Genomic DNA, 10703 nt, shown 5'->3' on the forward strand with positions numbered 1-10703 from the left:
CTACACCATGACCTACTACACTCCTGACCTGCCCAGAGAGCACCTCTTCCAGCGCCCACGTTCTAGTTCATACCTTCTGCCGCTAGGGCCGTCACCTACGAGCGGCGTGGCGCTAGGCAGCACCTGTTCGCTGACGTCACCTTCACTCTTTGTAGTCAAATTTTAACCAACAAAGCACTCGTAGTGCGAATTTATGATCCACAATTTAGAAATATCCAGAAATAATAATACTAAAAGACATTCAGAATTTTTTTTGCAATAAAATGCACGCGACAACGCATAGGCTGTCCAAAATCATGTAAATCCACGGGTTTCCACGTTTGTCAACCAGTGTGCTATAAATTCTTAAGCGCACTGAACAGCTTACTTGACCAGCAATGTATGGGAAGAAATAGTCACATATATGCCGACAGTTCACCACAGAAAGCAGGCATTCTTATACCAGCGCCTACAAAACAACCGTAAAGAAGCAGACGAACAGGTTATAGGTAGCGCCACCTACGGCGAGCGATTGAACGAGAGCGGGGACACGCGCTCCCATAGGAACCCCGCTATCTGAACAGGTCAGGAGTGTAGTAGGTCATGTACTACACTCCTGACCTGCCCAGAGAGCACCTCTTCCAGCGCCCACGTTCTAGTTCATACCTTCTGCCGCTAGGGCCGTCACCTACGAGCGGCGTGGCGCTAGGCAGCACCTGTTCGCTGTCGTCTGCTTCAGCCATCGCTGTGGCAGTGCAAATCGTTCTTATTGTGCATGAATTGTGTATGAATGTGTAAAATATGGCAAATAAAGCGATATGATTCCTCGTCAGAGTTGGCTGCATTCGTGTGGACGTTTGAAGCAGAAATAGAACCGTAAAAAAAGCACACAAAGGGTCACAGTGGCAAGCAGACGGGAACTTTTCTACAAATGAAGGAAAATTTATTATGAAAATATTTCTTGAATGAAAACGTAGTCCAACGAGATAAAAAAACTATTGTTAGGCATTCATTGTTCACACTGAATCACGATGGTTCCAGACGATACGCATACACAAATTGCAGAAGATACGCAGAAACACAGTAGGTCGTGTGCAGAAACTTGCAGACGGCAGATAGCTGCAGTAGTCAGCTCTAATAGTGGCCGCGTGCAGTTTTTTTTTTTAGATGAGCTGACACCTCAAATGTAAGTATGGTGTATTGCTGCGTGCCATATTGCAAATCGGAACAAGGCAAACAAAGTAAAGTAAGTTTTCACGAGTTTCCTGCCACAGACATACGGGAAGAATGGATCGAGGCAATTGGAAGAAAAGGTGAGTCTTGTGTTTTTGAGAGTCGTTTCAATTCAGAACGAGTTGCAAGCTAGCAAGAAGCACCAGGGTGCTTTAGTAAACTTTATTTCCGTGTGTTATGCTAATTCACTGAGCTAAAAAACATGAAAGCTTTTTTAAAGTACCGCGGCTAATATGGCAGGCTCCACAAATAGTGCCAAGAAATTTAAATATAGCACACAAGAAAAAAGTAAATATACGAAATCTGTAAATTATGTAAAAATGCGTAGCGGTGGGTTGCGAGGGGTTCGAGCACCCTTCCCGAAGGCTGCCTCAACAAATGCCGCCGAAATCCATAAAAAAATTAATGATATGAAATATTTACGTGCTGCCTCCACAGTTTGTCTCTCTGTGTGTGTGTGTGTGTGTGTGTGTGTGTGTGTGTGTGTGTGTGTGTGTGTGTGTGTGTGTTTAGCGATGGACAACTCTTGAACACTGGGTGTCACTGAAGTTAGCGACCGAATTTGGTCAAATGTATTTCTCATCTCAAACCTCTATCTTCCCATACAGCTTTGTTCGTTTCTGTATAAGCTTACTTAAGGTAATTAGAAACGTTACGCCGGTAACGAAATGTGGCGATTAACTGTTCACTCTATATAGGGCTGGCAGGCGGTCGGGTATAATGACATAATTGAAGTCCTTCGTGCAATGAGCCCATCGGCTCTGTGAGGGTTAAGAGACCCAGCCGGTGAAACCGAAATGAGGAACCTGGAATAATCAGCGACAGATACTCTATTTATGTGCGTGCTGCATCTGAGATTACATCATGCATGACAAAGATTCGTTTTGGAGAATGCAAAAGAACAAAAACCACTGAAGTCATCGTCGTCAACGGCGGAGTCATTGTACAGGTTAGAGGTTTGCGCTCTAAACCAAGACCAAGGCGCTCAAGTGCGCCTCGGTTTCGGCTCTGTCGTATTGGGTCGCGCTTCGTTACTGAGCAGCCATTAGGAAATTCAGCTTTGTTATGAAACCTTGTATAGCCAATGAGCTCTTCGAATAAAGGGCTTCAAGTATGCCACTGGACTCGACCACGTACCATCACTAAACATCAATCGACGAATGTAGTCATCTAAAAAGACATTTACAAAGGCTGCGAGAAAATATGAAAATGCACTAAATGGGTATACAGGTACTTCCCCAGAATAAAATCGTGGCTATGCTTTTTCTTAACCTCCCCATTTGGCTTGTTACATTTTGGAAAAATTAATTACAAAAAAGGTGTTATGGACTGTTATTTTGCAATCTTGCTAGCCATGCGTATACGCCTTTACCTTTGATGAAGGTTCAGGAAAGCATCGCTGGGAGCCCAGCGACCGGTCGAAGGTATGCAGCCTGCATTTTACCGCTGAAGATTACAGAACAGTGACGAAAAGGAAGATGTTGAAGCCCACAGCCGTGCCTTCCTTATTTCCCGCTTCTCCTGATCCACGTGGGCAAGATCCAATGCCGCGGAAAAAGCGGCTAAAACGAACGCAGGGGGAAACAACGCTGGCACCCATACAAGTAAAAATACTGTAAGTAAAACTTGAAGTCTAACACAACAACGGATAAGAATAATGTTAGCAGTATTCCCTTATGCGTTTAGCGGGACAATATATCTGTCATGCTTCGCTATTTTTTCGGCTTAACAGGGGAACGTCCAACGCAGATTCTTCTCAAGAAGAGCGAGCATCAGCGGAGCCTGGGGAAGTATATAGTTCTGAAAACCCAATTGAAACTGCACAAGAGGCCGAGTGGTTGCATTTTCCATCAAGTCAGGACAACATGGAGGACTGTAGTTCAGTTATACAAGGGGAACACCAGAAGAGGCCAGTGCGGCGCTCCATGACGTCGCAAACGTCGATCGGTTTGAAGAAGATGCGCTCCCTGGTCGCGGCAACTAAGACGTTGCGGCGGAAGTGCAGCAGGCTGAAAGAAATGAACAGTAATTTGCATTCACAGCTAGAGAAGCTAAAGAAAGATTTTTTCGAGATGAAAGCCCTCGCCGAGGCGAATGGCGCTCTAACGCTGCAGGTACGCAGTTACGTCAGTGGACGAATGTTATATTAATCCTTTTATATTATTATTATTATTATTATTATTATTATTATTATTATTATTATTATTATTATTATTAACTATGCTCGACAAGATGATGATAATGATGACGATAAAAACTTTATTGGGGTCGCAATGTGTTGCCCTCGATAGGCACATCACTGCCTTTACCATATCGTCTCATCGCACGGACATATAAAATCATAGAAACGCGCATCGGCCAGCGCTCCCCGTTCCAGCAGACAAACTCCCGTAGCGAAATTTGACGCACAATTTTTGTTGTGTAGGTCACAGTAAGAGTTAAAGCTTCAATTCCTGTGTCTCTCCTTGATATGCGTCCGTGGGCGTATGTGCATTATTCTCTTCTATCAATTGACTACAAGTGTAACACCTGTCCAGGGCGAGTGTCCAAGGTAAGTGCTCAACAGGGGCACTGCGTTTCACCTGACGCGTCCTAAACAACCTAAAATCAGTTTGATATTCTATTACCAATGAGTACATTATTAGTCAAAAGCTTTATGAATACTAAATTGAAGTTTTTTTAGGCTGGAATGGCAAAAACAACCATGCAGCAAGACATTTCTACGCAAATATACAGCTTTAGAAGTCAATCAACCAGTATAGCCTAACTACTAAAATGTAACACATAGCACACGTTAGCCTTTTCAGCAAAAAACAATCACACGTATAGGCAGTTTGTCACAGAAGCAGACGCATGGTATCAGTCCGTCGCCCTCCTGCCGGCCGCACAGTAGCAGACGAACAGGTTATAGGTAGCGCCACCTACGGCGAGCGATTGAACGAGAGCGGGGACACGCGCTCCCATAGGAACCCCGCTATCTGAACAGGTCAGGAGTGTAGTAGGTCATGATGGCTACAGTTGTAAAGTGACGTACGTTGGCGTCTCAGATCGTGCGAAATAATGCGCTGCAGCTGAGCACACCGGCCGTGCAACCGAGTGCACAGCGCGTTGAAAAGCGCCGAAAGTGCTCGACCAAGGCGACGAGGGTCAAAGATGTAGCGTCCTCGAGCAAGTGTTTCGAAAACAGAGTCTCAACTACGCGGACCTGCCCAGTTTCAGTTTTGCCGTAGCTCGCCGATCGCCGCACGCGCCCGATGGAAAGCTTCGCCTACGCGACCTACCTCCAACACCTGATCGCCACTTTGGCGATCGTGCTCATTTTTCGTGTCATCTGGATCTTCGTCAGGATCAGACATGCCGCCGAAGCGTGCAAGATTCCTCGGAAAAAGCCTGCCAAGCTGATGATTGTGCTGGGATCAGGTAAGCGCGCCGAACCGATTAATTTCGCAATCACGCCGCACTGTCTGTGTCGTAAACAACGAACTGTCGGCTGACGATGCTACCTATGCATGCCGCTCATTGCGGTGCATCGCAAGTCGCACGAACATTTTCGTAACCGAGTAATCTGTGCCGAGTGTTTGCAACGGCAGGATGCGATAGGAATCGCACGTTTTACGGCCGTTGTTTTGCTGCATTCCGTCCTTGACGACGGTCGCACAGCCCGTTTTAACGAGCCGGTGAACTCGCTACAATGTGCGAATTCATGCCAGCAGCTGCATTTCGCTCGATTATTCGCTGCGCTGGCAGTGCGAACGTTGACCTGCCGGCATTGTTTGTTCCACGTCGGTGCTGCGTAAGCAGCATTGCATTGTAGTGCGCCACATCCTGTGAACTGCCGTAGTTCGTGCTGTAAACTTGCTGCAGCCTTTGTAGTTAAACCTGTCCACATTGATCCGCAGGCGGCCACACGTTCGAGATGCTCAAGCTGGTGGAGAATATATCCACAACGTCGTACAGCCCACGTGTCTACGTGACGGCTACAACGGATCCGATGAGCGCCGATAAAGCCAAACAATTAGAGATGTGGAGAGTCGCATCGTCGTCACAGGTCCTTCTTCTGAGATTTCTTTCCTCTAAAAGGGACTCCACCGACGGACCTGAGGTACGGAAGCATCACCCCGTTGCCAGAGAATCATGGTGCGGTATATTTGGAGTCGCTGAAGTGTCACATATCTCGCAAACACTATTTCACCTATGTGCCGCATGACTCTGATAATTTTTCTTTTTTACACTGTTAACTAAGAGTAAGCTTTAATGTACTGCCCAACACGATAGCTGAGCGCGAAGTCATTCAGAAGCATTGTTATATTATTGCATAGCATTATTATAAAAGTGATGCATTACAGTTCTATTGCAATTCTTTCATACAATTTCATTTATATACATCATTTTTCAAGAGTACAGCAACGCCTGGATTGTTTACACTGGCCCAGCTGAAATTGCCTAAGAACAGTGAGAACGAGTTAATGCAAGGCACAAGTTGTTTTTTACTCGTGACCTTTGTGAAAGAATAGGCAGATTAATAGTTCCATGCACAGCTGTCGATTCCGATCCTATTCGGCAAGGCCTATTCAGATCTTAATGATATTGGTAATTAATTACGGTTCATATTGCTTCTCTAACCCCTAGTTGTTTTGTGGTGCTAGTTATTTTGTTAGCCTTTTCTACTGTATGCATGCGTTGTTCCCTTCTGATAGCTGCACCTGTTAGACAATTTTCCTTGTGACGACCTTCAGTTTTCCTTAAGGAAATGTCTCTTTTCTGGGGCTAATATCTTGTGTTGCTCTATTGTATACTTCTGCATTTTACATATAGCCCCCCTTGCTTGTGCCGAATTGATGGCTTGCAAAATTTCAAGATTGAGAGCTTCGCTCATTCTACAATGCCATCTTGTCACGTCGTCCTTTTCAGGAGGAAGAACCTTCCGACTATGTTGTCGAGCGCATTCCAAGGAGTCGCGAGTTGCACCAGTCCTGGCTGACAACGGTGCCAACGACACTTTACGCACTTCTGGCGTCAGCACCCATCCTTCTGCGTCATTCACCAGATGTCGTGAGTTTTTAGTTTGTTACCTTAAACGTACACCTTAAGATAGAGCTTCTGCGATTTGTATATTATTTCTAATGCATCGATCGCAAGCTTTCTTCACATAAATTTGTTGTTCGATTAAGTTTGGTGACCCATAGCAGCACAGTGTCCTGTCAAATGCTCCGGGTGATTTTTCCGCCACATGATCTTCTTTCAATGTGCACCTTGAGACTGTCCTTGAGAATACTTACATTCCTTTCTTGCGAATGCCTGCAGTGCTTTTTAAAAACTCTAGACTTGCTATTGATAAACTGTCTAATTATGCCTCTAGATTGTGTGTAAGTAACCATATCACCTGGTTTCTATTACCTGGACACCCAATTTAAAGCATTTAGCAGTAGAAGAGAGTGAGCAAGTCAATGTGTATGTGTTTCTTGCTACACATTTTTTCATTAGAAAAACAGCTTACCTGTGACATTGTACAGCGGAAGCTGTATGAGCTCACAACAGCCGATTTTGGTGACGTAGTTCTCTGCCGCCACCCATGGCGGTAACCGCTATCACGCGAAACGGGAGAGGTCATCCACGATTGAGTGGAATTAGAACTCTCGCTCTCTGTGTGGCGGTCTAGCATTTTGCCACCGAGCTATGCCGGTGCTACTTGAAACTTCTTCTCAAGAAGACCCATGCAGGCATCATTTCTGACAGTGAACCATGTTCACAGATGTAATATAGCCTCTTAGAAGAGTAAAAAAACAACCAGGCATTGCACTATGCAGTATAACGAGAGGGTGGTTGAAAGGTTTTCATTCTATACAAGGGGCTTAGCCATAACACTTCACAGATGTGTAGGGAATACATCGCTTCTCTGCAGAATGGCAGAGAAGCGATAACGGCATAATGGATGCTTCCCTACTTTGCAAAAAGTATGGTAGTTTGTGACATAGTGGGCCCAAAAGAGTTTACTAAGGACTCTAGGAAAGCCACTCTTCCAGCTTTTTTTGTGATTGTGCTGGGTGTTCTGCACAGGCCTGGCATTTTTTGTAGCAGGCTTTACTTGTAGGCACTCACTCAGCACCTGCACGAGCCTGTAGCTTATACTGGGACACTTTCTTTGTTTTCAGATTATCTGCAATGGCCCAGGAACATGTGTGCCAATCGTTCTGATGTCATTCGTGCTGGCTGTGAGTTTTCATATTATTCATTGTGCATTATTGAGGCATCCAACTTCGTGCACGAAAAATAATCTTAATGGCAGTTTAAATGATGCTGTATTGTATCACATGATGTTACCAACAATGTGAATGCGGCAAACTTGCATTGGAATTGGAATGCAATTTGGTGAAACCGTCAATGAATTGCCTTGTGGGGCTGCTGTTGTAAGACCTACACAGATTGAAAACACTCATGCTGAATGCATGGTAGTGATTAAAATGTAACACGAGTTCAAATATGGGTGTGGTTGTCAGCATGGCTTAAACTTTTACTTGTCTAAAAACTGTGTTTGGATGCTGGGTTACCAGCAGTTTTTTGAGCAGCTGAACGTTTTCCGAAGGTTGTATTATCTGAGGGTTGTAGGTGCTGCCCCTACCTGCGGCACGTTGATTTTTCGACCCCTTTAGTTTCTTTTCATTCCTTTTTTTTTATTTGCAACATTACCTGCAGTGTCTTGTTAGGCATTATGGCAGGGGACACAGAGCTTCATAGAATGAATCTGCAGTCTTGCGGCCAACTAAATTGGCTGGTAACGTGTATTTCATTTGACAATGGCTTGTGGGAAAACTGTTATTAAATATATTGTAATTAAAATATGAGTAATGTCTCCTATATCCTTAGGTTGCACCTAATGAAAAGAAGGAAGCCGTTGAGCGATTCCTGCACTTTCGTTCTAATGTGTTCTGGTAGGACGAAGCTATAACATGCGAATGGTTTGCTAGTGTTACGTTGTTCATTGATCGTCTGAGGTAGGCTTTCACGCATTCGGAAGTGGCGCTTTCAGGAGATTGCTCTTCTCTGTGTCATGTGTAACCATTTGCATGCCCAAAACACATTCAATTGAGAAAGTGTAAATGCAGAAAGTCTTGGAACCAGTAATTTTCAGTTTTATGTTTTAAAAAAGGTGTTTAAGCTTTGCTGTTGGTTTTACAGGTGCTGGGCACAAAGAGGACAACGGTGGTGTTTGTGGAGAGCTTCTGTCGAGTTCAGACGCTGTCATTATCAGGCCGCATTCTGTACCACCTTGTCGACCACTTTGTGGTCCAGTGGCCTCAGCTCACAACCAAGTACCCTCGGGCTACATACCATGGCCTGCTTGTCTAAGTGATCTCTGTGCAACTCATGTGGATTGTGCAAGGCATTCTTTACCTTTAGAAAGCCGGGCATATTAATTAAGAGATTTGTTGGGTCAGTGTCTCACTCGCATGGGGCTTAACATGCCTGCATTATGCTAGCAACAAAAAAGAGTTTTAAAATGAAATGATGGTTAGTGTGCCTTTTTCAACAGTACAAAGTGAGCCACTTTTACATGTAGTGTACAGCTGTATCTACCAACCTGCTGCTGCTTTCCCTTTCTCCGAGAGTGTTGGAGCAATTGTGGCTTGTTGGTTTTACCATGAAAAGCCATTCATTACTGTATAACCATAAGAAATCTGTGAAATTCAGCATTTTTATGAGCTATAACTGTATGCTGCAGTATGTTTATGGCTTAATAGTAGATCAGGAGGCCCTGCAAAAGAATTCTTTTTTTAGTGGCTTTTTTTTAACATGTAAAACAACTGGGCACCTTTCTAGGAAGCAAGTTAGGGTAGAGGATGCCGCCTGTTCAAAGTTTCCTTGCACTTGCCATGTGAAGCTGAGAGCGAACATGAAACAACGTATATGAACACTCTGCTATTGCAGTGAGTGCACACGCCTGAGCTTAGTATGAAGAGGTGCTTGATGGTTTAAACACTTGCACATGCATTTCACATCTCACGAGTTTAATGGAACGCATACGTAGGCCCTTTCGAAACTATGTCGTTTCTTTGGGTCTTGCAAGTTGTTATAACTCAGCTCATTGTATTGCTTTTTTTGAGCGTGCTGTTGGAATTTCAAGATAGTGCTAGAAGCTGGTTACAATGGAGAAAAGGAAGGATGTACAGAGTCGTCATTGTGTGGGTGCAACTTGGGAAACATCAAGTGAATTGAAATGACTGCAAATATGGAAGGTGTTAAGGAGCCCTAGTAAAAGCTTTTAGTATGCCCATTTTCAGGAGCATAAAAAAAGAATCCAGCACCAGAAGCACTGTATGAGTACTTGAAGTACTTGGGTGTGTTGGTTAGGTTCTCATTATTGTTAGAATGTTTCTTCTATTATAAATCACAAAAGCACAAATAATAAAGATTGCAAGTGTCGGTGGATAATGAGAATGCTTTTTATTGAGACATTGAAAGCTGCTTAAGTAACCACAATAGTCACCAGATGATGTCAGCTTCTGCCAGGCTCTCATGTTTCTTGTAGAGGCTTTGAGCCCCATGCAAAAAACTAGGCTTTGTGTGTGCTTGCTTGTTTTGCAGCCTTTGTGTTGCGATTGTGTTAGAGCAGCCTTGCCTTGCACAGTCCAGATGAGTATGGCACAGAGATTGGTGGGTTCCCTTCTGATAGCCCGGTTTTTTCAGGTTCATGGCTGTGAATTTCTTCTGGAGCCATTTTGCTGTGGAATTTGTATAGACACCATTGCTGCCTTAAAACATAAGGTGTTAGCTTTATGCATTTTGTTAGGCTGCCAGAAACGCTCATAGGGTCATTGCACCGAAATGTGTGTGCCAGGCTAAAATTTCCTCTTTATGAAACGTCTAAGAAAAAAACAATACAAGCATTACATTGAAGCAAGCATTTATGTATGATGCTAGTGTTACAACAGTGCTTTTATAGTTTGCTGACAAATGAATATGCAGCTCTGTGTGTTGTGGAGACATGCCACAAACACTACTTAAAACTCTGAACAGGATCGAAGCGTAGTAGTCATAGGGAGAGAAAATTGGTGACGTTTTATCCTCCGTATAGTTTTATACAGTTTTAGTGCGCCATCAATGTTCAACCTGTTCGGTTGTTGGGCTGTAACGCCATTATCTGCCTCTGCACAATTTCTCGCACTGCACAAGAAGAACTTGAACACACAGTGTATTTCTGTATGAGCTTCTCGTACATTAATGATTGTAAGTAACAAAGTAGGGGCTTCTTCATTCAGAAACAAATTTTGGGTTAGATTCGAAGGAGACTGCCATTTTCTTTTAGGATATCAGTTGCAGAATGCAGGAGCTGCTTGACGTTATTATCAGAGTGGAGGTGTTTGTGTAAATTCAACATGTTCTGGCACTTCCGTGCATGATCAGATTTTATTGTAAATTCTATATTGACTATAAAATAAACATTTTGTAGGCTAGAGTTCTTAAAAAAAGGGGGAAAAAGCATTGAACATGGG

At 43.8% G+C, this 10703-nt stretch overlaps 1 protein-coding gene across 1 annotated transcript; it reads left to right on the forward strand.

Annotated features, from left to right (window-relative positions):
* The first annotated feature begins 4254 nt into the window (after positions 1–4254).
* Alg14 (ALG14, UDP-N-acetylglucosaminyltransferase subunit) lies at positions 4255–8960 on the forward strand. Its single transcript, XM_037432317.2, has 5 exons — positions 4255–4632; positions 5112–5314; positions 6124–6264; positions 7365–7424; positions 8389–8960. The coding sequence occupies exons 1-5, from the start codon at positions 4467–4469 to the stop codon at positions 8557–8559; spliced, it is 741 nt and encodes a 246-aa protein (XP_037288214.1). The 5' UTR covers positions 4255–4466; the 3' UTR covers positions 8560–8960.
* Positions 8961–10703: the final 1743 nt, after the last annotated feature.

This window comes from Rhipicephalus microplus, chromosome 10 (genome assembly GCF_043290135.1).
Source record: "Rhipicephalus microplus isolate Deutch F79 chromosome 10, USDA_Rmic, whole genome shotgun sequence".
NCBI lineage: Eukaryota > Metazoa > Arthropoda > Arachnida > Ixodida > Ixodidae > Rhipicephalus > Rhipicephalus microplus.

Excerpts from the sequence above, each read along its gene's own strand:
- Alg14 (XM_037432317.2), top strand. The coding sequence starts at position 4,467 with ATGGAAAGCTTCGCCTACGCGACCTACCTCCAACACCTGATCGCCACT. Across the intron at positions 5,315-6,123 it reads ACTCCACCGACGGACCTGAG|GAGGAAGAACCTTCCGACTA; the intron begins GTACGGAAGCAT and ends CGTCCTTTTCAG. Across the intron at positions 6,265-7,364 it reads TGCGTCATTCACCAGATGTC|ATTATCTGCAATGGCCCAGG; the intron begins GTGAGTTTTTAG and ends CTTTGTTTTCAG.